This window comes from Phaenicophaeus curvirostris, chromosome 1, assembly GCF_032191515.1.
Source record: "Phaenicophaeus curvirostris isolate KB17595 chromosome 1, BPBGC_Pcur_1.0, whole genome shotgun sequence".
In the NCBI taxonomy this organism is placed as follows: domain Eukaryota; kingdom Metazoa; phylum Chordata; class Aves; order Cuculiformes; family Cuculidae; genus Phaenicophaeus; species Phaenicophaeus curvirostris.
In genome coordinates this window covers 41,127,234-41,152,305 of record NC_091392.1, presented here as the reverse complement: position 1 = coordinate 41,152,305, position 25,072 = coordinate 41,127,234, and the positions used below count along the sequence as shown (strand labels likewise).

Here is a 25,072-nt window from a genome sequence, read left to right as displayed (position 1 = left end):
CCTCTTATATGCCCATTTATCTGACCCATCAAATGCTTGCTTCCCTGCTACTGGCCATAAGGGGATGCTAGATCTGATGTAGCCAGTCTAGGACAGCTCTCTGTGGGGAGCATAACCCTAACTCTGATGGCTCCCTGCGAAATGCTGTCTTTTCCTGGATGTAGCAGAGTCTGCCAGAGAAGTGGAATCCAACTCTTTCTTCGATACTAAATTCTGGTAGAGGCGCACACTACTGTAGAGTATGTTGCATGGATCTGGACATTTACACCCAGAGGATATAAAGTTCATGCCTGCAGGACTTCCAAAGCATGATTTGCCTCAAAACACTAGGAAGGGTGGATCATCTGGGTCATAATACATTTGTCCCTCCCCTGCATTATCAATTATATTCTAAAACAAAACCAAGAAAACCCCAACCTGTTTGTTCCTCTGCAGGAAACAAGATCAATGGACAAGACAACAAATCAGAAATAATAAGGATGACCCCTTTTGGAGGCATGCTGGCTATATTATTGCACAATTGGATGGTCTATACATGGGAGCCCTCGAGTGGGCTAAACTACACAAACAAACAGTAAGATTACTGCATCTCTTTTTCAGTAGCTGGGGATGGGATCTCAGAAGACGAAGATGGGATAAAGGAATCTGATATTTAAAAATAAAAAGTGAAGGATAATTAGTGACAGTTACTCATTCTGCATGCCGTTCTGCAAAACTTTCAGGGGCTGTTCAATGTAGATAATGTGACTGAGCACTCTAAGTCATGTCACCACCGGTCTGTTACACTGGACGTGGAACCCTGGGCACTTAGGTGCCGATTGGATCGGGGATGCCTTTATATCTCGGCACTGGTGAGACTGCTCCTCGAATCCTGTGTTCAGTTCTGGGCCCCTCACCACAAGAAGGATGTTGAGGCTCTGGAACGAGTCCAGAGAAGAGCAACAAAGCTGGTGAGGGGGCTGGAGAACAGGCCTTATGAGGAGTGGCTGAGAGAGCTGGGGTTGTTTAGCCTGGAGAAGAGGAGGCTGAGGGGAGACCTCATTGCTCTCTACAACTACCTGAAAGGAGGTTGTGTAGAGGAGGGTGCTGGCCTCTTCTCCCAAGTGCCAGGGGACAGGACAAGAGGGAATGGCCTCAAGCTCCGCCAGGGGAGATTTAGGCTGGATATTAGGAAAAAATTCTTCACAGAAGGGGTCATCGGGCACTGGCAGAGGCTGCCCAGGAGGTGGTTGAGTCCTCAACCCTGGGGGTGTTTAAGGCACGGGTGGATGAGGTGCTGAGGGGCATGGTTTAGTGTTTGATAGGAATGGTTGGACTCGATGATCCAGTGGGTCTCTTCCAACCTGGTTATTCTATGATCTACATGCGAGTATTGGAAGGACAGACACTTCTAAAGTGTTTGCTGTCATCACTTTACAATTGTTATTGAGCAAATGACCCTCTAGGTGTAAAAAGTAGCTGCGACAGTATGAATCAACACATAGGGAGTGTATTAAAGCTTTCATTTTTTATTTCCAAGCATGAAATCTTAAAAGCCTCTCTGTTTTGGAGTACATTTTATGCTGATAAATGTCTTCTCCTTTTTAGGCTCCCGTTACCAAATATATAGTCACTGCTGCAGCATTTTGGGGGTTGGCTTGCTGTCTGTTGGTTTTTGGTTTTTTTGTTTGTTTGTTTTTTAAAATTCAATTAGAATTGTGTTCTGGATCATGAGCTTGTGTGCAGTAGCAGAGCTTCTTTAACTCCAGTACAGCTATTGTAATTTCAGTGTTGTCCTCAAGTCTAGTGCCAGTTAGGTTTCTGAATGTGAGAGGGAGGGCTCTAGCAACTGTAGTTGGCACCTTTTTGTCTTGGTTTAGCCATATCAAGAGAGTGATAAATAATAAACAGTTGGGTTTTAGAAAAACATGCATTTGTCTTGCATAGAACTTTTTCTGGGGCTTTCATGAATGGGGAAAAGGATTGTTCACTGCAATGGAAAGATCTGCCCTGATGGGCCTGAGTTACAGGGAAGGTACCAAGAAACTTTTGACTTTCTAGGCAAATAACTCATTAATTCCCTTTCATAACACCCAGAGCCCTGCAAAGGTCATGAATTTTTTTTTTTCAGCTGCTTTACAATCCTTTAGATTCATATAGAGGTGAAAGGGCTGGTTTGTGTCTGAGCTATTTCTTTAGAATAGGCGTGTGCTACATGTAGTGTGTACTCCCTGGTACTTATTTAGCTATGCATTTGATACTAAAAAGCACTGATGTCTGAAGTGACTGAGTCATTTTTGTTCTCTCTTCAGAGACCTCATCAGCATGCATATACGAAGCTGGTGCATTTAGTGGAAGTTCAGACATGTGGTTCAGTCTGAAATACCAGTGTCCTGTATTCTTGAACTATGTCTGGGGGATATATTTATTTCTTTACCCAAACATGCCAGGACCAGTTGATGGCATTTATTTTGACGCCTTCCAGTGCCATGCACAATTATAGCTTTGAGCATTATTACCTATGTTGAGGTCCATGTATTTTTATTCAAAGCAAAAACATTCCTTACGCATTTCTCACTTGAGATGGTGCTGCTGTTCCCTCTGTTTGCCAGATCTAGTAAGTTAACATCAGTCTCTTACCTTTGAGTACAGTTTGGACAGATGCTTTTGCACCTCCGCGTTTGATTTTTTTCTTGGCAACAAAATGATACCTGACTGTGCTGCGGAAGTACGTGCAGTTCGCTTTGTTGGGTGTGCTTCTTTTCAAATACTTTGGGGAGATTAGGCTACAACGGTGCTATTTGTGTAAGTATTTACTGCTGTTAGGATCCGCTTCAGGAAATAAGAATCTTGAAGATTGTTTGTCTGAGCTTACCCCAACAATAAAAACAGGTGTAGAAGCAATGTTACTGACTAGTATTCTAGATTTGACACATCCACTTATCTGAGAATTAACCCAGCCTCTCTAAAATGTTGGCACTTAAAAAAACAAACCCAAACAAAACAGAGAACACCCCAGAGAGGACCAACAGTATCTTCGTTATTCCTTGTAATTAAAGAACATTTGCCCTCCAAAGAGGCTGTTTTCAACTTTGCTCTCGCAGTACTTGTATGAATGCTAAAACAATTTATTTAATCCCTTTAATTGTTAATAAATGGAATGCTTGACAAATAAATTCACCTAATAGGTGATTTTTTTTCCGTATTTCTAAGTATTATGCTTTGCTTCAGTTCATCCAATGTCACTTTAGTCTTTCTTTGGGCAACAACTACAGTAATAAGTATTTACTATTTCCATTACTCTTTTCTCACCTTAAAAGAAAACAATTAAAGAAACTTGTTACTGAAAGCTCCTGCATGGTTTTAGAAGCATGTCTTGTTCCTATGGGATGTTTTCCTTACTGCTTTGAGAGCCACTTCTTCCTTCTTTCCTTTGGTAGGTACTGCTTCTGTTTAATTTAAAAAGAAAGAATCCTTTCTGTGTGTGTATTGTCATAGGATTATTATCATTGAGAACAAGTTTATCTTTCGACCTATAGTGGTGCACTAATTTGCATTCATGGTGGTAATGAACAGTAGATATATAAAAGAATATCTTGGGGGGGGGGGGCGAGGCGAGGGTTGTGTGGCTTTTTATTTTCTTTTTAGCTTCTCTTCCCCTGCTCATCCCCCAAAAAATCACCAAGAAAACAACCCCCAAAACTGCAGTGACAGGCTGCATTTTGTTGCCTTACGTTCTAACTGCTATTGGGAAAAATATGCATTCTTCTAAGCATTATTAATCACTCTAATTCTTCTTTATGTGCAGAGGGCAATTTCCCCCCAATGTCCTAAGCTTAAAAGAAGGCTAAATGCTTCAAAAGAAAGGCTGGGAAGTTTTAGTTTTTTTCTTCTAACTCCCAGAAGATCAGACACCTAGGGAAGAGAAAGAGGAGATTCTCAAAACATGGAGAAAAGAAGCTGTGGTTATAGTCTGTGGATTTCAATATTGAGCGCTGGGCAAGCTTCAACACTTAGGTAGGCGCTGCCATTAAGACCCACGTGAGGCAACGTGTATTGTAAACTTCTGTATTTTGAATTTGTTACTTGCAGGTACCATTGAGGACAATGTCAAATTCTGAATACATTTTCCTGTTTAAGTGTGACATTATTTCATCTGGTTTAGCAACATTTTATATCCAGTAAACAAACCCAACCCTTTTGTCAAGTCAATTTCGGAAGGAGGGGCACTCAAAGAACATTAAGCCTTTTTATCTGCCTAATGGTCTTCCAACCCTGTGATTAATCTTGGGCTTGTCTACACAGGGAAATTACTCTTGAATAAGGAGGTGTCAGAGTTTTAAGTAGTACAGTGATTCTAGGACAACTCTCTAATTGTACGTCCTTATTTTGTATAGAATGCTTAGGCATAGGGAAGTTTCTGGAAAACGATTGTTGTAGATTAACTTGTCTACGTGGGACGTTAAAACAGACAAGCCTTTAAGGCTGGTTCTTTCCTATCTGTTACCCTTTTAAGTTTATTTCCCTTTACAGCTAATGTAGCTCAAACTCAGTTTGATTTTTCTTTTTTTTGTTTGTCATTCAGAATGGTACCCTAGAGAGAGCGTCTTGCATTCTAGTGAAAGGACTTTTTCTCTTGTTGTACCTAGACCACCTCTGTCTGTCAATGTAGCGTGGCACCTTTGTTCGAACGGACTACCTTGTAGTTACTTAATTTTTTACTTGAAATGACTCGAAGATAGCACAGAAATGTGAAATTTAAAAAAAAAAAAAGAAAATATACAGGCAGTTCCAAGTGATGCTGCAGCAGTATCAGTATAGCTACTTCTGGATGCTGCAATGAAGGCAGGTTTTATGAATGAGAATACAGAGTGGTAGCAAATGGATGGTAAGTACAATTAAAATGCCTTGGGGCTGTCCAACATTCTCAATGGTGACACTGTACAGTAATGCCTGTGTAAATTGGACATTGGAAAACTGCTTCTCTTCATTATTTGGTGGGCTTGCAGACCTCTAAGTGCAGCTGGAAGTGAGAAAAATTGTGCTGAAACAGTGCTATGTTTCTCTATATGGATTACAGTGAGACAGCAGTTGTTAGGACTTGTTTATAAATGATTCATACCACTGAGTTGCTTAAAGCTATCCAAAAATACATCTCTGGATGTTTATCAGAAGTGGCCTTTGCTGTTCCCTCCCTCTTACAGTAAAATCATGATGAGCTAAAGCAATGTAACGTATATGAAGGTTTGCTTTGGAGTTTTTTTCCTCAAACTGTAGCTGCTGTTAGGACCTTCTGTGATGCATGATTTTATTTGTGAGAATGGGTTATTTCTCTTGCTTGTCTAGTTAAGCATTGCGGGAAGGTTTAATTCCTTCCCCTGGGATATATAGACTAGATTTACATTGGTTTTGGTTTTCTTGTTGGTTATTCAGTCTGCCAAAACAGCAGATGGATAACTCAGAATTCAGTCCTCTGAATAAAAAACAAATGGATTTGGTGCTGTTTATTTTTTGCATGCCCTCATCTCCCCTTTATTTGAGTTTGTAGAGAGCTCAGCTGTGTGTTTTAGCAACAGTGATGTATCATGCATGGCTATGTCCCATGCTAAAATTACTGTTCATAGCCCTACAGTGATACGTGTTCTGACTTCTTTTCCTTAAGCCTTGCCTTAACTAAAGGCATGGAGGAAACAAGAACAGGGAAAACTTAGAAAATTACATTTGAGAGTTAGCGTTAGGACACTGCTAAGCTCTTATTTTTGAAGAGGCAAATAAAGAGAAGGTTCTGAAGAGCATGTTGCGCAACAAGCTGTTTGTGGTTAATCCTGACTAGCCCCAACTATAAGGGGTTTTAGAAAGCACATGATGGAGTGCCTTTTGACTGCCTTCCTTTCTTTCACTAGTTCCGTACTTGAATAGTATTATTAACGTATCTCGCTTCCCTTATTTGTTTCCTCCTTCTCAATACTGAGGATGTCTTAAATTGCACTCTTTGTAAAAATCCAAAAACTCCCAAGAGTGTTTGTTAATGTAAGGCTCTTCAAAAGCATCTAGATAAACAAAAAAAAATAATTCTTGCTATTACCCCAGCATAACAGTAACAGAAGACTGATTGGTATGCTGTTTACAAATGCGCACAAAAGTTCCATAAGTTACTGCTAGCATCTCCTTTTTTTTCCGCCTCTAACTTCAGCATTGGTAATGCCTCTGCAAGGGCCAGACCCCTAAAGATACTGGGGTACCTAATGCCACACTGAGTTTGAGCATCTGGGCCTTGTGAGAAGATATTTCATAGACCATATAAGAGCTTCCCTTAAGAGCAAATTCTAACAGCTACAACTATCTTGATGCTTCTCTGCCTGAAAGTGCTCTTTGTGGTCTCTTTTCTCCCTTTCCTCAGCCACTGAGCATGTTTGATGTCCAATTTCTGAATGCAGTTGGAGACCTGTTGGACCTCATTCCTGCATTATTTGAGTATTCTGCACGGAGTGGACAATGCAACGTGGAAGCAGGAGGCCATGGGAAATATCAATGGGATATGGGTCACTGCTCTGCTCTTATCAAGGTGAGCACCAAAAACTTCATCTCCAGCGACTGTGTTGATTTGCAGTGTTGTGAGTCTGTGTTTCTGGAGTCTTCACTGTTTGTTGCACGTGCGTAAAGAGTCCTGTCAATTTGGATGTTTTTATGCAGTTGCTGTTTGTGCCTTCACAGGATTCTTGGTCCCATTTTTCTCACTTGCGTTCAAAGTCAGGGTAAAAACCAAACCAAAATCAGAGACTGACAGTGAAAAGCTATTGAAGTTACTAGGGAATGGGGAACTATCAAGGAGGGGAGACTGAAAGAGAGTAACTTGTTTCATCTAGCCAAGTGAAGTCTGGAAGGGGGTATTGTGTACGTCTACAAATGCATTGGGTGAATAAGCAGGGAGGGAGGGAAGATTATTACTTAAGCTAAAGGACAGTGCTAGCAGAAGAACAAATAGTTGCAAGTGGGCAATGTTTTCTAAGTGTTAACAGTGATGCTCTGGAACAGCTTTCCAACGAGAATAACAACAGAAAAAACACTTTTGGGATAAGTGTCTGATAAATCATGGTGGTACATAAATTCTTCAGTTAAAATTATCAATGATCTAGTTGATATGCGGAGACTTATGTATCCCAGAGCAAGTGTTCAACTTAAGTTGAGAAGCATTCATTCAAGCATTTGCCTACAGGAAGAGGTTTCTGAGCTGACAACAAATGTTAGAACCAGAGAAATACTTTGAAAATAGGTTTGTTCTATCTATAAAAATAACTTTTTTAAAAGTATGGAAGCAAGTGCAAGTAAATTAATTTTGAAGTCACCCACAGGCATTTTCACAGAAATGGCAAGTTTTAAGTTAATATTGAGTATTTTCAGGGTTGAGGCAATCCCTGATTTCAATACAGGATGGGGGATGATGTGATTGAGAGCAGCCCCGCAGAGAAGGACTTTGGGGTGCTGGTCAATGAGAAGCTCGACGTGAGCTGGCAATGTGCACTCGCAGCCCAGAAGGCCAAACTGTATCCTGGAATGCATAAAGAGAAACGTGGCCAGCAGGTTGAGGGAGGTGATTCTACCCCTCTATTCCTCTCTTGTGAGACCTCACCTGGAGTATTGTGTCCAGTTCTGGAATCCTCTACATAAGAAGGATATAAAGCTGTTGGAACAGATCCGGAGGAGGGCTACAAAGGTGGCTAGGGGGCTGGAGCACCTTCCCTATGAGGACAGGCTGAGAGAGTTGGGGTTGTTCAGTCTGGAGAAGAGAAGGCTTCAAGGAGATCTTATAGTGACCTTCCAGTACCTGAAAGGAGCCTTCAAGAAAACTGGAGAGGGACTATTCATAAAAGCTTGTGGTGATAGGTCAAGGAGGAATGGATATAAGCTGGAGAGGAGCAGTTTTAGACTAGACTTTAGGAAGAATTTCTTCTCGAGAGTTGTGAGACACTGGAACAGGTTGCCCAGGGAAGTTGTGGATGCCCCATCCCTGGAGGTGTTTAAGGCCAGGTGGGATGGGGCCTTCAATAACCTGATCTAGTGGGAGGTGTCCCTGCCTATGGCCTGGGAGTTGGAACTAGATGATCTTTAAGGTCCCTTCCAACCTAAACTATTCTATGATTCTATGTTTGCAGGGAGCTGATCTGAATGTGCAAGTACAAGTAAACTGGGGAAACAAAGCACACCATGTGCTGCGAGTTTCCCAAAAAAAACCCCTAAGCTCTCATTTTGAAAAATAACTAATTATTTGAAAACATCACATGGGCAGGAATTATTTCCGGAGGTTTCAGAAATTTATTAAGTACATAGTTAAAAGCACATGAATCTGCTCCTTCTAAAACAGTGCAATTAATCAAACTACTTAAACTCCGAGAAAACTTGTTTTATCATGTACAAAACATAGAGTAAAGTAGAGTCTGAAATTATTGATCTTTCTTCTTCTGTTTTCTAGGTTCTACCTGGATATGAGAATATATATTTTGCCCACTCCAGCTGGTTTACGTATGCAGCCACGCTGAGAATATATAAGCATTGGAACTTCAATATAGTTGATCCAGACACTAGCACCAGCCGTGTCTCATTCAGCAGTTACCCAGGTAAAGTCAAGAAAACCAAAACAGCGTACATATCTGGGATGGCATGGAGTATCTTATGGTCTTGCCGGTGTCCATAGAAAGGATGATACCTCAACAAGTACCTTCAATCTACCTTAAAACTTTCAGCCACTGAGAGGGCAAAATGTCATCTTCAGTTTTCTGGCTTTAACACGATGTTGTTGTCATCTTTTGTTTTTGATTAATCACCTTCAGTGCTCTGAATAATACTCGTTAAATATTCTACCTCTGACGCAAACATGCTGCTTTGAATTCTGCTCACATAGTCTTCAGTCATCTCAACTGTTGAACTTCTCACCTTGCCTATAGTGTTTGCATGTTTGCTAATGACGTTTTTCAGCACTTGTGTTTACCACTGGTGCTGTAATGGGAGAGAGCATCAAACGTCAGCCATTTGAAGTTGTATCAATTTCCTTGGTGCTGAGTTAGCAAACACTCAGTTGTTTGTCGTCCCCGCCACTCCTTCCCACTTCTCTATAAACTGGGAGTACTTTTTTTATGCTTTTTCCACGTGTTAGTAATAAATCTAGCTGGAATATTTAAAATCTCCCTTGGGACCATTAGACAGCATATAATGTTCTAAAGTTTCCTGGAAGCATGTTAGAAATTGCCAGCAGTTAATGGTATAGTGGTAAAATATGTACTATTGCTAGAGGAGCAGCTGGAAATGTGGACATGAAAAACTGAGGTAAATTTAAGACTCTAATAAGAGTGAGTTAGCATTGCATAAGTTTTTAAAGGTGGAGCTTTAAAATTAAAAGATACCAAAGCACTCAAGAATCTTGGTAAACTTTTTCAAGTAAAGTGTTTGCTGTAGGAGATTAGTCATTCTGATTGAGTTTTGTTGACTGATGATTTAAAAATGTACTTCGTTTGAATTTCTGTGCTTGCCTCACTACAAAGGCCAGGTTCCTTCATGGCAGGGACTCCTGAGACTGTGACTGGGAAACTGTTTGAAAAGCAGTTGCATTCATTTCATGTTGAAAGCAAATCTTTTTCTGTGAGGTTCTGACTCTACTTGGTGACCCTCAAGAGTGCAACATTTTCCGACAACTGAGATTTTTTGCTTTGAGGAAGGAGTAGAGGTATTCTGGTGAAAGCCTGTTGAATATACAGCCTTTCAAAAGCTTAAGTTATTTCAGATTCCCTTGGAGGAATTTCACTAGCTTGTTTGCAAGGAATTTTGCCAAGCCTGTGTAACCTGGTAGAAAGCCAAGATTTCTGTCTGAGCTCTGTTCATCACCTGAATGTACAGAATGTTATCCTGGAGCTCGCATCTGTCAGCTGAAATACTGTTGGAGATAGAGCCGTGTTCTACTGAAGGATAGTACTGTTTCATGACTGTTGCATGTAGCATTGTGCTGCTGATTCAAAACTGGGGATCCGGATTGGCCATGCAGGGCATTTTTTATTTTATTTTATTTTTAGTGGCTGTCAATGCTGATGCGTCTGGGTTGTTCCTTTTGTGGATTCTTTGTATAAAGCAAAATACGAGTTTTCTGTTTTGATTAGACTGATAAAGCTCATGGACTGATAAAGGTATGGAAGGATAACTGGAAATTAGCTGTTGTGAAATGGTTGGGGTCTGTTCACTAGCATATAAAATCTCAGTGTGCTTCCTGGAACCTGAGGTCTGCAGAGGAGGCTTATTTTAAAGGTTGTTTGTTCCAGGTGTACTCTGACGTGGTGATGTGGTGAGGTGTACTTCTATCAACAAAACTGTTGCAAAACATAGTTCCCATGGCTACAGTGCTAGACAAGTATGATCTATTGAGTACAGCAAATTATGCTAGTTGTGGGCGTAGTTAACAAACTTGCAGTTTTCCAGAGAATGAGAAAACTCTAAAGCACTGGCCTGGTAATGATCCTGCATGTAGGAAGCAGGGAACTTTCAAATTCCTCTGCTCTGTGTTGTGATGAGATGAAGCCTTATATTTTCAGAGCATCTGACCACAGAATCTTCAGGCTCAACTTAGTGACTAACTTCTCCCTCCATGGAAGTTCCCACTCTTATTCTCCATCCTGAGAGACACTAAAACCAGTAAGAAGACCAAGCTAGTAAGCTCCCCCGGAGAGCAACATGTTCCTTATGTACATAGAAATATTCACTTTTGGAGGTGACAGAGAGCATTAAGAGACAGGCGTCCTTCCAGGCCTTCAGTGACACTTAACTGAGTAATTAAAATATTTCTGTCACCCAGTAGATTGGATATGAAGTAAAACTCTTCTGCTGTCCAAAAGCCGTGTCAGAAAAGCCTCAAGGAGCTGTTTGCCTCTCCAGCAGGAATGTGCCAACGCCTTGATTTCACCTGGGGTGAGAGTAAATTTGTCCAGATTGTTTGACTGGATTTCAAAAGACAGGGTGCCACGCTGCAAAAAATAACATATGTTGTGACTAAAAGAATCTAAGACCATTTGCTAGCGATGATGCATGTCAGCGAGTTCTTTATGATGCAGCTAGATGGCCTCGTGCTTCCTTGCTTCTGCTGTGACTGAGCAGGCAGGACAGGCAGGAACTGCAGTCTATCCCTGCTTTCCCAGCAGTTCCACACATTCCTGCCAGCATGCTCAAGCATTACTGTTGCAGCATGTCTTCTCTTTGCTCTGAAAAAGATAAAGCAGCAACAGTAGCACTGCAGAGGCACCCAAGTAGAAATTAAAGGTACTAACAATCTCTGCTTTTGCAGAATGATTTAGCCACTTGCTGCTCATTTCCACGCTAATCCTACTCATCACTTGAGCTCTGCTCACACTTTTAGCTCTCTCTTCTGTGGAAAGCAGAGAGAACTTAAATTGTACAAACATGTCACAGTTGCTCACAGATGCTGAGTGAAGCTATGCTCATTTAGGGGGTAAGACATGCGATGATGAAGACTGGGTCGGTGCTGTTTTGCAGGACATATCTGGGTAAAGATCTGAGAGAAAGTTGCCCACCCCAAGACACGCACTGCAGTCCCTGCTCTACCCTGTCCTGTTGAGACATTCAAAGAAATGAACCCAGCTGATGAAATTTGCAGTTTTCTTGGACAGCAGGGAGGTTTCAGCTCCCAAGGTTTCCATCCATTTGGTTGGACCTCTTCTTGAACAGTTTAGAGTCCCATTTAAGGAAGGGAATCTACCCACCTTATCTGAGCTGAACCACAGTCTTGTTATGTATGTTATTCTGATTTTAATTGTTCCAGCAAAACATTTGAGAAGAACCTAATTGCTGTATTTGCTTCTCAGGTCTGCTGTCAGGATCTTGCTTGGTTGAGACAGGCGGTGATGGGGGAACAAGATGGTACAAGTTGTGTTGATGAATGTCTGCATGTGTGTTGCTGAGTCAGGAGAGAGGAGTAATGTGTCCCTTGCTTTGAAGTTATCTGTTGTTACTGCAGGCTCAGAAAATGCAGCATTAACCTTCCCACAGCCTGGGCAAGAGCTAGGAGGAACAAAAAATGGAAAGGGTGGTAGCCCTTGTATTCAGGGGACCAGCTGGCTCATGATGTATTACCAAACTTTTCCTGCTCCCTCCAACATTTGTCTAAAGCCTGGAGGGAAGCAGATAAGTGTCTGGTACACTTTGGAGATGAGAAGCCAGAGCTTTCTATTTCTTAGTGCCTATGAGAGGTCTGCAAGTAGAAGAAGGCAGGCAGCTGGCAGGAGTTCAGTCTTGGCATAAGAAGCAGCTGCTGGTGAGATTAAGAAAACTAATCCTGAGAAGACATTTCCTTTCCCATTGTCAGGGGTGTTTATAGCCCAGAGCATTGGGTATCTCAACCAGAGGCTACACTCATCCTTGTGAGGTGGTAGCTAGACCATATGTCTCTAACTTCCAGCCTGTAATACTGATCCTTTCTGTATTTGAATGAGTATGACAACCTCTTAAAACACCAAAAAACCTGATGCCTTCTGTTTCAGGAAGCAGCAGCCTGCCTCTTGAGGAACACGTTGCCTCCCTACATCTCTTTGATGTGCTGCCTCTCTGGAGAACACTGTGGCTTACACTTCAAATAATATTTTAATTGGATTGACTGTTTAATATTTTCATTCCTCAAGAAACTCCAGACTCTGGAAAACTCAATTTTCCAGTGGTGGTTGGAAACTGAACCTGAATGGTTCAGACCCAAAAGATGTAATCAGAAGTACTCTTGCTTGTTTCTGTGTAGGAGGAGTCAGGTTCATGGCGGGGTGGGGGGAAGGGTGCGATGGTGGAATTTGATTGAGAGTTGCTGATAAAAATGGGAGATGGGTTTACAGAAAAATGGGTGAACCACACAGTGAAATAACAGTTGACGTAGAAGGCATTTTCATTTACAACAGATTCTCATAAATACTTGAACAGAGAAGAATGACACCAGAGATGTCAAATGTCTACTGATATCTCTAGGCACTACCTAGATTTTAGTTTTAAGGATGACTTTGTCCTGGGTAAACCTCTTGTATGTGTTTTAACTTCCTTTTTTTCAGAGGTGCCTGTGCCTTCAGTCAAACTTGTATGTGTTGCCATTGAATAACTGGGCTAGTAATGGTGTATCGTGGAGGGCATGTTGTGTTATAAAACATTTCAGGATAAAACTTGGTGAATACTAAGGCTCAGAAGGAAATCCTCTTGTTTTCAGTTTAGCTGGGCTTTGCAATTTATTTGAATTACAGAGCTCAAACTTCAGCTAATTCAGCATCATTCCTTGTGTTGACACGTGCTCTGAGTTGAGTTTTTCTGTTTTCTCAGCTGTTGATTGAAAAAGAAGGAAAACCTATTGGATTTATTTTGAAATAGGGCATTTGGCCTTGGTACCTATGTGGGATTTGATGTTCACAATTGTTTAAAAATGTCATTTCTTTGCTCTGGGTAAGCATTTGATTTGCTACACAACAGCATCACTGGAGTATCCCTTGATTTTGTATAAATAGACTGGTGGAGCCAGCACTAGAGTGCTTCTCTTCTTGCCCTTACTTGTTTGAGAGTGAATTCTGCTGTTGATGTACATAATTTATTGACATTCTGCCTCCAAGAATAACATACCAGGAACCATAAGCTGCTAGGATGCTCTGCGTGTTTTGACGTATATTTAGAGAGCAGGTGACCACGAGGTGTATTTTCTTGTATCTGTTCTAATTTGAGAACTTGAGACTTTAAAGAAGTCTTTCTTTGATGGGGCCCTTAAACATTACTTTTGCTTGAAGGAGCTCTGCCTTTTGATGAAAGCCCAGGAACAGGAGGCAGAGCCAAGTCGTCTTTTTGACTGTCATAAGTTCTTGACCTTCGTATGTTTGCAGAGTGCATTAATAAAACTTGCTGTAGAAGATTTCATAGTGGAATTCAACTATTATGCTGTTGTGCAGCATTTCAGCATTTTATACTCTTCAAAGAACAATACCATTTAAAAACTCATTAGCAAGAGCCTAGGTTCTGGATGACTTTCCCATCAGGAGCTCAGTTGGCGATCTTTTTTCCCCAACCTGGCAGTCCTGTATTCACTGTAGAATCTCAGAGTCAAGTTACTTCTGCTTTGTAAATAATTGCCATGCTCTCCATGGTATTATAGCTGACCTTTGCAGCTCTGTATACCACCTCCTGGAGCATGATTTGCAGTTGGACCTGGTATTTCTGTTGGCATGTAACCAGGAAGGGAATCCTGCCCAGAGATCCATCATTGTGTTGAGTTTGCGTGGCTGATAGGCATAGAAAAAACGATGACAACATCTCAGAAACAGAAGTAGGTAAAACTTTCTCTCATAAACAGGATGTGGTTTGTGAGTTAAGAGGTGCATATTTCTTGCAGATGCTTTTAAGTATAGTTAGACTGGGAAAGATTAAACTAGAAGGAAAACTCTTCTGCTTGGCTTGATTAATCCAGAAGGGATTGATTTAAAGGAATATCTGTTGTCCTTACAGAATAAAAATCTAAAACTGAAACTGTGTGATTAAAATATCTTTGTGGAGTTTTTGCTTCTATTTTTGTTTTCTTGGTTGTATTTTTTTAAAAAGGCATTTCTTTGTTAGAGACCAACACTCACTAGGCATTTACAGTATGTAATCCTCAGCATAAGAATAAAACAGGTTGACATATGAAGGAGAAACTTCCAAGCTTGGGATACAAACATGGCGCAAATGCTCTAGACAAATAGTTAGGTTGTGTGTTGAAAGCATGACCAATGAGAAACTGTGCTGACAGATGGGCTTAAAACATTTGCAGGAATCACCACATCATCTTTAACGCTTGTATAGTTTGATTTCAAACACACCCATGTTGATTCACCTGTATCCGTCTTGGCTTGTGTCTCTGTTTTGTCCTAGGAGTCCGTCAAAAGTTCACAAAGATAACAGATTTTTGTGTTATTGCTCTTTAAGGCTTTTTGGTGTCCCTGGATGACTTTTACATACTAGGCAGCGGCTTGGTAATGTTGCAGACTACCAACAGTGTGTTCAATGAAACCCTCATGAAGCAAGTGGTGCCTGAATCCCTGTTAGCTTGGCAGAGGGTCCGCATTGCCAACATGATGGCAAATGATGGCAAAACCTGGGCAGAAACTTTCTCAAAATGCAACTCCGGTAAGTATAATTTCATATGAGTCTTGAAAAAATGATGTGTTCCCTCTCCTGCTTGTACCCTTTCCCTTTCCCAGGCAGGACACATAACTGTCCCTGTGCTTTCATACCTAGGGACCTACAACAATCAGTACATGGTCCTGGACCTGAAGAAGGTCAGGCTGCAGAAGAGCCTTGATGAGGGAGCATTGTATGTAGTTGAGCAGATCCCAACCCTCGTGGAGTATTCGGATCAAACAAATGTTCTCCGTAAAGGTAATAGCTCCTATAGCCATTTCTGGTTTAGGAAAGCCATCTCTTTCTGCCAGCTGATGGAGAACCATTCTTTGTACCTGGGAAGGGTTCATTGAACGCTAGTGCCAAGCATCAAGTTAGAAAGCTTTGTGTGATCATCTGTCTGTTGCTGCCTCCATAGTGTTGTATTAATTTCTCATGTATGGTGTGGCTGAAATGTGATGAGCATCTATGTTTCTGAGAAGTAGGGGAGGAAAAAATAGACTTTACCTTCTTTCTTTCTTCCTTGCCTTTTTTTTTCCTGGTATCATTTTACCCTGTCTTAAAGACACTTGAGGAAAAAGGTGAGGTCTATTTGAAGCAGTACTAAATAACTGATGCTGTGGGCTACTTGAAGTGGTTTGTGAGTGGGTCGCCCTACAAGGAGATGAGCTTTTAAATATCAGAGAAGTCTTCTGGTAGATTTTGCTCCTGAACTTTTCTGGAGCTCTTATCTGATAAATATTTGCTGTTTAAAAGATTCTTTAATCCACCAGCAAGACTAGCAACAAATTGGTGGTAAACAAGCAAACAAAAATATAAGTGGAGCAAAACACTCATTGTCAGGTTTCACCCACAAGTGTTCTCTAGATGCTTCATGTCAGCAGTCAGAAGCTTGAGCTCATTCCACAAATTTAAGTGTATGTCCGGTGCTTTGTGCACACTCCTCTAATCACTTGCTCAGGAGGTGTATTGATGAATTGCTTGTCATCATCAAAATGACTGGAAATGCATTTATGTTGGCAGCTGGAATTGTTTCCACTTGGAACTTTTCCTTGTGTCTGTCATCTTGGACAGTTCCGATTTACTTTCGGCACTGCCACAACGTCAGTGTGGCTTTATGAGATGTTTCTTATCAATAAGTTGAAAAAAATCCCATCTCTCCCTTATGCTTTTCTGGCTCTTCTATCTGTTGAAGATATGAAAGTAGGCTCCTGGTCCTTTTCTTCCAATGTTTATGTGTTCTTCAAATGGTGAAATGTGCCAGGCTCCTCTGTATTGTGGAGCAGACAAAATACAAAAGCCAATGGAGACCTCCTCCAACTCTGGCACTTGAAGCAATGCAGCCATGTCATGGTAGTGCTGCACTTGTGCAGTGAAGCCAGGCTCAGAGGGTTTTCAGAGTTCCTTTTGAGCTCTGTTCTGTGGGGTTCTCTGTACAACTGAGCCCAGTGCCTGGGTTTGGGTAGACAGTGGCCACTTATTCCCCCCTAGGAGAGCTGTGGCTGCTCTGTTCTGGAAGGTGGCAGCATGTATTAGAGGTTACATGTTATTTTACAGTATGGCTTTTCCCAGGTATCGAAATGCATCTTGTGTATATTGGTTGCATAACGCTGCAGTCAGACTCTGACAGTTTAAATACTAGAAGTTCAGCCCTCCGCACTCAGGTGGGCCGGGCAGTGCAAAAGTACTGAATTAGAGACTTCAGCTGCTGTAAGCCAGCACTGCTCATGTAAGGAGCAGATTGACTCCTCTGCGCCACACAGGACACTAGAGAATCATAGAATCACCAGGTTGGAAAAGACCTCTGAGATCAAGTCCAACCATTCTTATCTGCCACTAAACCATTAAGTACCTAATCTACCTGTCTTTTCAATACCTCTAGGGATGGTGACCCAACCACTTACCTGGGCAGCCTATGCCAGTGCCCAATGACCCTTTTGGTGAAAATTTTTGGTGAAAATTTTTTTCCTAATGTCTAATCTGAACCTCCCCTGGTGCAGCTTGAGGCCATTGACCCTTGTCTTGTCACCTGTCACATGGGAGAAGAGACCAGCAACTGCCTCTCTGCGAGTTCCTTTCAGGTAGTTGTAGGCAGTGATAAGGTCTCCCCTCAGCCTCTTCTTCTCCAGGCTAAACAACCCCACTTCCTTCAGCTGCTCCACGTAAGACTTGTTCTCCAGCCCCTTCATCAGCTTTGAGACCTCTGCCCTGTTCCCTAGTGCTCAGAGCAGTCCAGATGAGGGATGTTTCCCTTTCTTAAGAGCAGTGCTGGCTTTAAGTATTTATAGAGTGGCTAGACCCTGGCACGCTCCATAATTGTATTGTAGCTGGTATCCAAAGATAATGAATTTTTGACACTCTGGCCTGGTCAGAGTGAGTTTGTACCAACATTGGCTTTTTAAGTCTCTTTCAAGCATAAACCTAGAAACAACAGCGAATGAGAATTGAGTTCTCAGGTGAACAAAGGCAGACATTGCTGTAGGAAGCCCTGTATCTGAGGAAAAATGGAATGACGTTTGAATATTTGAAAATGGAAAGATGAAATGAAGAGTAACACATCCATCTCAGCATCACATTGGCTCAAACCTGGAATCTTGATCTCTTCCACTATATCTTCTTATTACTCTCTCTTCCTCTAAGAAGCAAAGGAAGAAGGCATTTGATTTCAAAGAATTTCTGCTGCCTTTGTGTTGTCCTCCTCACCCTTCTTTCCACCTTACATAATTTCTGACTTGTTTTTGTCACTGTGCACCCTGCCAGCCCTACAGGCTTCTAGCAGCGCTTGGGTAAAGCTTAACTTAGGCTGGGTGCTGCACTGCCTGTCTGAGGTCTGCAGTCTGGCAGAGCCTGAGACACAGAAGAGCTCTTGCTGGAGGAGAACTTCAGATAGTTTCCTCTGTTTCAATTGCTAAAACAAAAAGGTTTTCCAGATAGGCGAGGAGGTCATCTGTATGCACTGTGTTCATGTGAGGTAATCCTAGAATCACTAAGATTGGAAAAAAACCTCAAAGATTATAATGTCTTAACTGTCAGGCCAACATCATGGTGCCTACCAACCCGTTTCCCAAAGTGCCTTATCTACACGTCTTTTAAATATCTCCAGGGATGATGACTCCACAACTTCCCTGGGCAGCCTGTTCCAATGCTTCACCACTCTTTCAGTAAAGAAATTTTTCCTAGTATCTGATCTAAACCTCCACTGGTGCAACTCAAGGCCATTTCCTCTCATCCTATCATTTCTTACATGGGCGAAGAGACAACCACCCACCTCTCTATAACCTCCTTTCAGGTAGTTGTAGAGGACAATAAGCTCTCCCTTCTGCCTCCTCTTCTCCAGGCTAAACAGCCCTAGTTCCCTCAGCTTCTCCATATAGGACTGGTGCTCCAGACCTTGCACTAGCTTCATTGTTCTTCTCTGGATACCTTTCAGCACCCTCTTGTAGCGAGGGGCCCAAAACTGAACACAGTATTCAAGGTGCAGCCTCACTGGTGCCAAGTACATACATTTTTAATGCACGAGATAATGGCACCTCTTTGAATCATAACTAAACTCTACTGGTCTGGAAGATGATGTATCTGTAACCTCTGTCCTGTGTCATTAGAAGCTGGCAAGGGTGCTTATTTTTGGACAATGCTTATATTACAGCATAACATGTATGCAGCCTGTTTCCTTCAGGTAGGCTCTGGGTCACGTAAGCAAATGCCGGCAGATGGGGTATTGCTGTCTCTGGTGCCTGCTGGGCAGATCCCAAGCTGGTAAGGCTCATGCTAGCTGCCTGCCTATTCTTTGCGAAGTTTGATTTGCATCTGTGTGTATCACTCCCAGTAAGTCCTAGTTGATTTTCCTGGAGCATCTTACAGCCAAACTTCTCGTGCTATGCTGGGCTGATGTTAAATATGTGGAATGCTGTGTTTACCAGTGTCTGGATAGTAAATATCTAAGCCAAATCCTGGTGTGTGTGATTTGAGAAGCAACATTCCATACTGACAACAGGAAGGCTAATGCTTTGGATAGAAGCTGTAAGTGTGTTATTCTCGGGACTAGCTTGTGATATATACTCTCTGCCTAAACACTCCTTGGTGTCTGTCTTGGAAAACAAAAAATTTTATAAAATAAACATTGTTATAGGTGTCTATTTTTATTTCTTCTAGGAGTTGCTGTACCCAAATGCTTACCTAGATGGCCTCCTGATTCTCTACAAGCTTTTCTGCTTCCTAGTCTGATCTTGTTTCAGGCAATTGTATGTCTCCTAGTTGAAACTTTCTCAGGAGCTCTGGGTGTTAACCCTGCTCTTTAGAGTTAACAAAACTGCAGGATTCACGCTCGCCCTGGGAAAAGAAGTTGGGGCAGGGCTCTGCTCTGCTGATCAATCACTTCTTAACCCTCGAAGGCAGATACTGGCAAACATGCCGGTATTCCCACTGTCTTTCCTTATCACTACAGGCAGCTGCAGCTTTCCAGCAACCACCACACAAAGCGTGTGTTTGTTCTTTGCTGACCTGCCTCCTGTTCACCCCTGTTAGCTCTGTGGTCCATGTGTGTGTGCCCGTCTGTCCCTGGCATCTCAGTGCATTGTATTACTCAGCACTGTGAGTGACTGTGAGCCTCTTGCTCACAGTGAGTGACTTCAAGCCTCTTGCTGGGAAGTTTGGTGGATGTAAATGATCTTATGCTCCTCTGAGGTTGAGCAGGGAAACCTCTGCAGGAGGGCTGTGGCCGCTCTGCGTGTTTGCCTCAGGCTCCTGCAAGTCTGATCTCAGCTGTCTTGCAGGATAAGTCCTCAGGGTGGAGGTCTGGGGGCAGGTTGCCTGGGTACAGTCTCCAGTGGCTCACTGGGAGTCAATCCTTGTCGTGGCAGTGACTATGCCTTCTTTTCTTCTGTTCATACCAGTTTGACATGTTATTCCTCAACTTGCTGTTAAGGCAATGGAGGCTGAAAAATGGTTTATTTTTCTGGTTTTTTTTATGTAAGCAAGAGTGTTCAGCTTTTCTAAGGGATTAACAAATTGGGTTTTGTCTCTGGCAGGTTACTGGCCTTCATACAATATTCCTTTCCATGAAAAGATTTACAATCTCAGTGGGTATGCGGCATATGTTGAGAAGTATGGCATGGATTTCTCTTACGAGCTTGCTCCAAGAGCAAAAATCTTCCGTCGAGACCAGGGCAAGGTGACCAACTTGGAAAGCATGAAGTACATCATGAGATACAACAGTAAGACACATGTTAATGTACTGTGGAACTGATCTTAATAAAGCAGCATTACTTTTATTTCTTGGATCATAGTGGGAAGCTGCAGCCTCACATGTGTATCAGAGTTATATTAACCTAGATGCAGAGTGCACACAAAGGAAAAAATACTGTTGAGGTAGGAAACCAGGCTAAAACTACTCCAGTGGAAACAAGACTTCTAGAACAAGGGCCCTTGGGCTTGCTGTTCAGCCTTTCCTGAGAGCTTCTGACACTCCAGAAGACTCCGAGGACTGCTGTTGTCTAATATATCTACAGACTGTCAAACTTGAAAGCTTTTAGTCCTAAGCGACAGCTAGGTCAGATCAGACCAGACAACTTAGTGTAAAACTTCCTATCTTTTTTCCCTGTTCAGGCAACTGATCTTTGATAGGCAATGCTCTACTCTGCTTTTCTCTGACAGAGTTTTCTTTAACTGGATTAAAACCAGCTTAATTAAGTTATGGCTGAGCTCATGCCTAAGTACAGATAGCTTTAGAAGGTGTATTTTTGTTCCCAATTATAGGGAGCATGCTAATTACCAGACTGGGGTTTGGGAGGCCTCTCCCAGGGTGGGGTATCGCTACTGTTTGGGCTGTGAGTAGCAGCATGCTCATAGACATTGAGGCTTGTCTGCCTTCCCCTCCTAGCTTGTAGCTACTACAGTGGATATTTGAAGGCTTTGTACCTTGCACTTTTGTTTTAGTCCAGAACAGGGAAACAAAGGCTTTCATTGCTGCGCTTTCCCCTTCCCTCTGCTTCCCTTTCTCTTCTGCTTTTTCTCTCCTAATAAAGTTCCTGCAAACTTATGTCATGGGGAGCTGCAGATGTTTATGGTTAGAGGTTGCCAGTGGTGCCCCTGGGATGCAGAAACAGCTGTATAGACTTGGATTAGTATCTTGTCTGCTTAATGTCCTGTCACAAGCGCTGACGTGCAGCTGGTACCCTGTGAGAAGCTTGAGAGCGATGTGATAGACTTGTGTTTCTGCCAGTGAGCTTACCCAGCTTTTAGTGGCTTGGGCACTTTGCATTAATAGTAGAGGATTTTTGAGAGGAGACTAATTGTTTTTCTTTTCTTTTCTTCCTTCTTTCCCTCCCCACCACATTTCTCCCAGACTACCAGCGTGATCCTTATGCCGAACACAATCCTTGCAACACCATTTGCTGCCGGGAAGACCTGAATCCTTCTTTTCCAGTGCCTGCAGGCTGTTATGACTCCAAGGTAAATTACCCCAGTTTCAGTATCTACTAAATGTTTGCTGCAGCCTCTTTGTGCTGTAGCATGTTTCCCTCCACTCGGGCAGGCGTGGCCAGGCCTGCCTGTTCCCTCTCTTCATGCTTTCAAAGCGCTTGGCCAGGTCCTGAGGTGATAATTGTGTGCAGAATCCGATCTTCTGTCCCTGACAGCAGTCCTGGCACAGTGGCAGAGGATACAGGGGCAGGTGTGCAAAAGAATGATGCCCACAGGAACTCAGGGTGTTTAAGGCTTAAACCTCAAAGCCTTGCAGCCAGAGGAGCCTAACAGAAGGATGAAATGAGCCTTCATGTTGCTCCAAAGGTGACTGTTGCACAGTCTCAGTCTCCTGTTCATGGGGACTATGTGGGTGCCTCACAAGAACCCACAGGAATCATGTTTTCAGCCTCATTTTAGCTTTACTTTTACAAGAGCCTGGATTGCTAGTGAGTCGCCCTGCTCCAGGGCTCCACCTCGCTGTAGACTTGCTTTGAGCGAAGTTAAGATAACTGCTTTCTGGGGGTATGTGGGGAATTCCTTAGACTCACTGCCCGGGAGAAAGCAGTAGTTTTTCTAGGCAGCTTGTAAAGCATTTTCACTGTGAGGGGCAATATGTAAGTAAGCAGCTGTCCAGTACTGGTGTGCTGGGAGGTCGTAAGGTGCTTTACCTGATGCATTTCTGGTTTGTGAGGTTGGCTTGCTAGGATGGGCCCTGTGGAGGCTGTTTTGGCCTTGCCAGTGCTGTCTGTCCAGTCAGCTTGCACAAGCCCAAGCTTGAGGCAGTAGCCAGCAAGAACTTCCAGAGCTGGTTAGGATGAGATGAATTCAGAAAATTGCTGCATAGATGTGTCTGGTAAGGGTGCAGGTCACTGCATGCTGGCTGTGATGCCTTTGCCAGCGCATTTAATTAAGCAAGTGGAGTGGGCTGGGGGAGGACAGGAGACCTGAGAGAGGCATTGAGAGAAATAACCCAGAGCAGAAGCGAAAGTGAAGCTAATGCCAATCTGTTGTGAGCGCTCAAGGCAGTGTTAGGGTCTCTGAGTTTTGGAAGATGGACAGGCTGGGGGCCTCTTGGGAGATGATGAAGGAACAGGGCAGGGTCTGGGCAGCAACAACTCTATGCTGACTGTCCTTTCTTAAATTATCCTGACAGTGCCCGAGGGGAGACACAGCAGAGCTTAGGTCAGACCCTCTAGGCTGCCTGCTGCAGCTCCAGCTCTTCTGGAGATACCCGGACCCAAGGAGGATTGTTCTGAGGGCCAGTGTGCCACTGCCCTCACCCTAGATAGCACAAAGGCTAAAGGGCAGTGTGGGTTTGTGCTTTGCTACTGCCCTGCTGTGCCGGCTTTTTTTGTGGCTGAAGATGCCTCTGTGCAGGGTAGAAATGTTGCCTGGTCAGCATGCGTTTCCCCTTGCTCACCTTCTTTACGTTACAGTTAGCAACTCTCCCAGAGCTGTTGCCGCTCTGTGGGATGCATGCATGTCGAACACCATGAAACCCTTTTGCCCTGAACTCCTGTCCTTTATTACAGGTGTCGGATTTCCGTCTGGCGTCAGCGTTCACAGCCACTGCGATCAACGGCCCCCCGGTACAGGGCGGTCTCCCTGTTTTCACCTGGAAGCGATTTAACCACACGCGACACCAGGGCCTGCCAGAATCGTACAACTTCCGTTTCATCACCATGAGGCCGATCCTGTAAACCCAACGTCAATATTCCCAAATGGATTTTTTTTTTTTTTTTAGTGGAAATTTTCATTCCTATGTGTAATAAATCGACCTGGGTGTCCACGTCCCTGTGCCTTATCTGCTTTCCCTGATCCTGCCTGCCTAGGCACTGACATTGGCCACCTCGCTGCAGGCAGATGCATGTTCTGCTCCTCTGAGCTGACTTCACCTGCCAGGACCATGGTCCACGTGCAGCATGCAGCTCCGGTGAACAGACGAGTGCTCCTTTTGACTCTCTTATCTGCTTACTCATTTCTCATCTCTCTCTTTGTCAGATTTCTCCTGTTTCCTCGGCCCTAGGTTTCCTGAGGCAGAGTCTCTGATACAAATTATGTCAGCTTAAGTGCTAGATGGTGCAGCATCAGGTTGCAGCTCAAGCTGGGTGTCTCCAGAGGGACCCCAAATGACCCCTGGGCAATTATACCCATACAGTCTAAGTTCCTACCCACCATGTGCTCTTTACACACTGCCCATGGGATTGTTGGTCCAATGGTGTTTTAGAGGCTGGAGTATTTTTGTTCTTTATTGGGTTCTTGTCTCTTGGCAGGCTGCCTCTTCTCTTTAAGGTCTGCAGCAGGCATAGCTTCCTTACCTTGTGGCCTCAAGCAGCTCTGGGGGATTCTTTTGTGTAACTCAGTGAAAGTTCAGCACAAGCTGATCATATCTGAGTGAAAAGCTCACACCTTGTTGCCTAAGGCTTCACAGATTCAGCTGTGAAGGCTAAGCAAGTCACTGCTGTTCTGCTCTTTTTGACAGGCTTCATCTGTAGTTCATTTTTACGGCCCTAATAATAAGCAACTAACTCTAAAAGGTTGGATTGATTATATTTCAGACTAAAATGATTAATATTCTTTAATGGTGGTGCCTGTGAGATGTGCTGCAGGTTGTTTCTTGTCCAGGAGCATTATAAGCAGAGAGAGTCAAGGCTGTGTGATCTCCATAGCAGATCAGTGTGCCTGTTGTCCAGAGGCCGTGGCTTTCAGTGGCATTTGCAAGATTCCTTTTGCCTCACCAAAGCAGTAGGCAGCAGTCAGGCTGCAAGAAGCAATAAAAGGATGTGCCTGGTGGTTTCCGAAAGCAGCCTGGTGCGTTTGGAAATTTCCACCTCACACACTTCAGTGTAGCTGCAGGGAGAGAGCTGTGTCTGTGTAAGAGATCTGAGTGAGATCTTGCTGAGCTACAGAGGTGGAAAGTGCTAGCAAGGTGGCTGAGAGGTCTGAGGCTTACGTATTTCTCTTTGTTACCTGTGTTTACACAGAAGTAGTTACTGGGCTGTTTTGTGCTGGGTCTTATGAATGTAATTAAGTAAAACGGAACAGCAGCCCAAGCTGAACTGCAAAGCATCTGCCCTGCCTTACAAAGGTGAACAGTTAGAAATGAGGTTTTGAACAGACCCGTGGAGTTGCAGAGTGGAGTGAGTTACTGTGGCATGGATGAGGTTCTACCCTAAATGTTTGCTATCATGGGAGGACTGAGTCCCCTCAAGGGGAGAGGGGGACCACAAATTGCAGCAAAGCTTTTACTAGGGATGAAAATCTATGCAAAGACAGAAGTGGTTTATTTGCTTGAGCAGAAGGGGATAAGTGTGAGAGAGTGGACAGAGCATGTGTGCCGTGTGCAAGGAGAGGAGGGAGTTTAAAATGATGGTTAAGTAAACACCATAGAGCTGCTTTTTCGCTCTGCACTGCAGTTCTTTGTAGGATAAAGCACTAAATTTACTCCTCTGGGGTGCCCAGACACAAC

At 43.2% G+C, this 25,072-nt stretch overlaps 1 protein-coding gene across 1 annotated transcript in view; it reads left to right on the top strand.

Annotated features, from left to right (window-relative positions):
- Positions 1–23,392, top strand: part of PLBD1 (phospholipase B domain containing 1) — a 40,882-nt gene extending 17,490 nt beyond the window's left edge. The window contains exons 4-11 of the mRNA XM_069854318.1: positions 436–574; positions 6,380–6,544; positions 8,450–8,594; positions 14,947–15,147; positions 15,259–15,399; positions 20,169–20,354; positions 21,485–21,591; positions 23,136–23,392. Coding sequence (XP_069710419.1) covers positions 436–574; positions 6,380–6,544; positions 8,450–8,594; positions 14,947–15,147; positions 15,259–15,399; positions 20,169–20,354; positions 21,485–21,591; positions 23,136–23,303 — 1,252 coding nt within the window. The 3' untranslated portion in view covers positions 23,304–23,392. The remainder of the gene's footprint in view (positions 1–435; positions 575–6,379; positions 6,545–8,449; positions 8,595–14,946; positions 15,148–15,258; positions 15,400–20,168; positions 20,355–21,484; positions 21,592–23,135) is intronic.
- Positions 23,393–25,072: the final 1,680 nt, after the last annotated feature.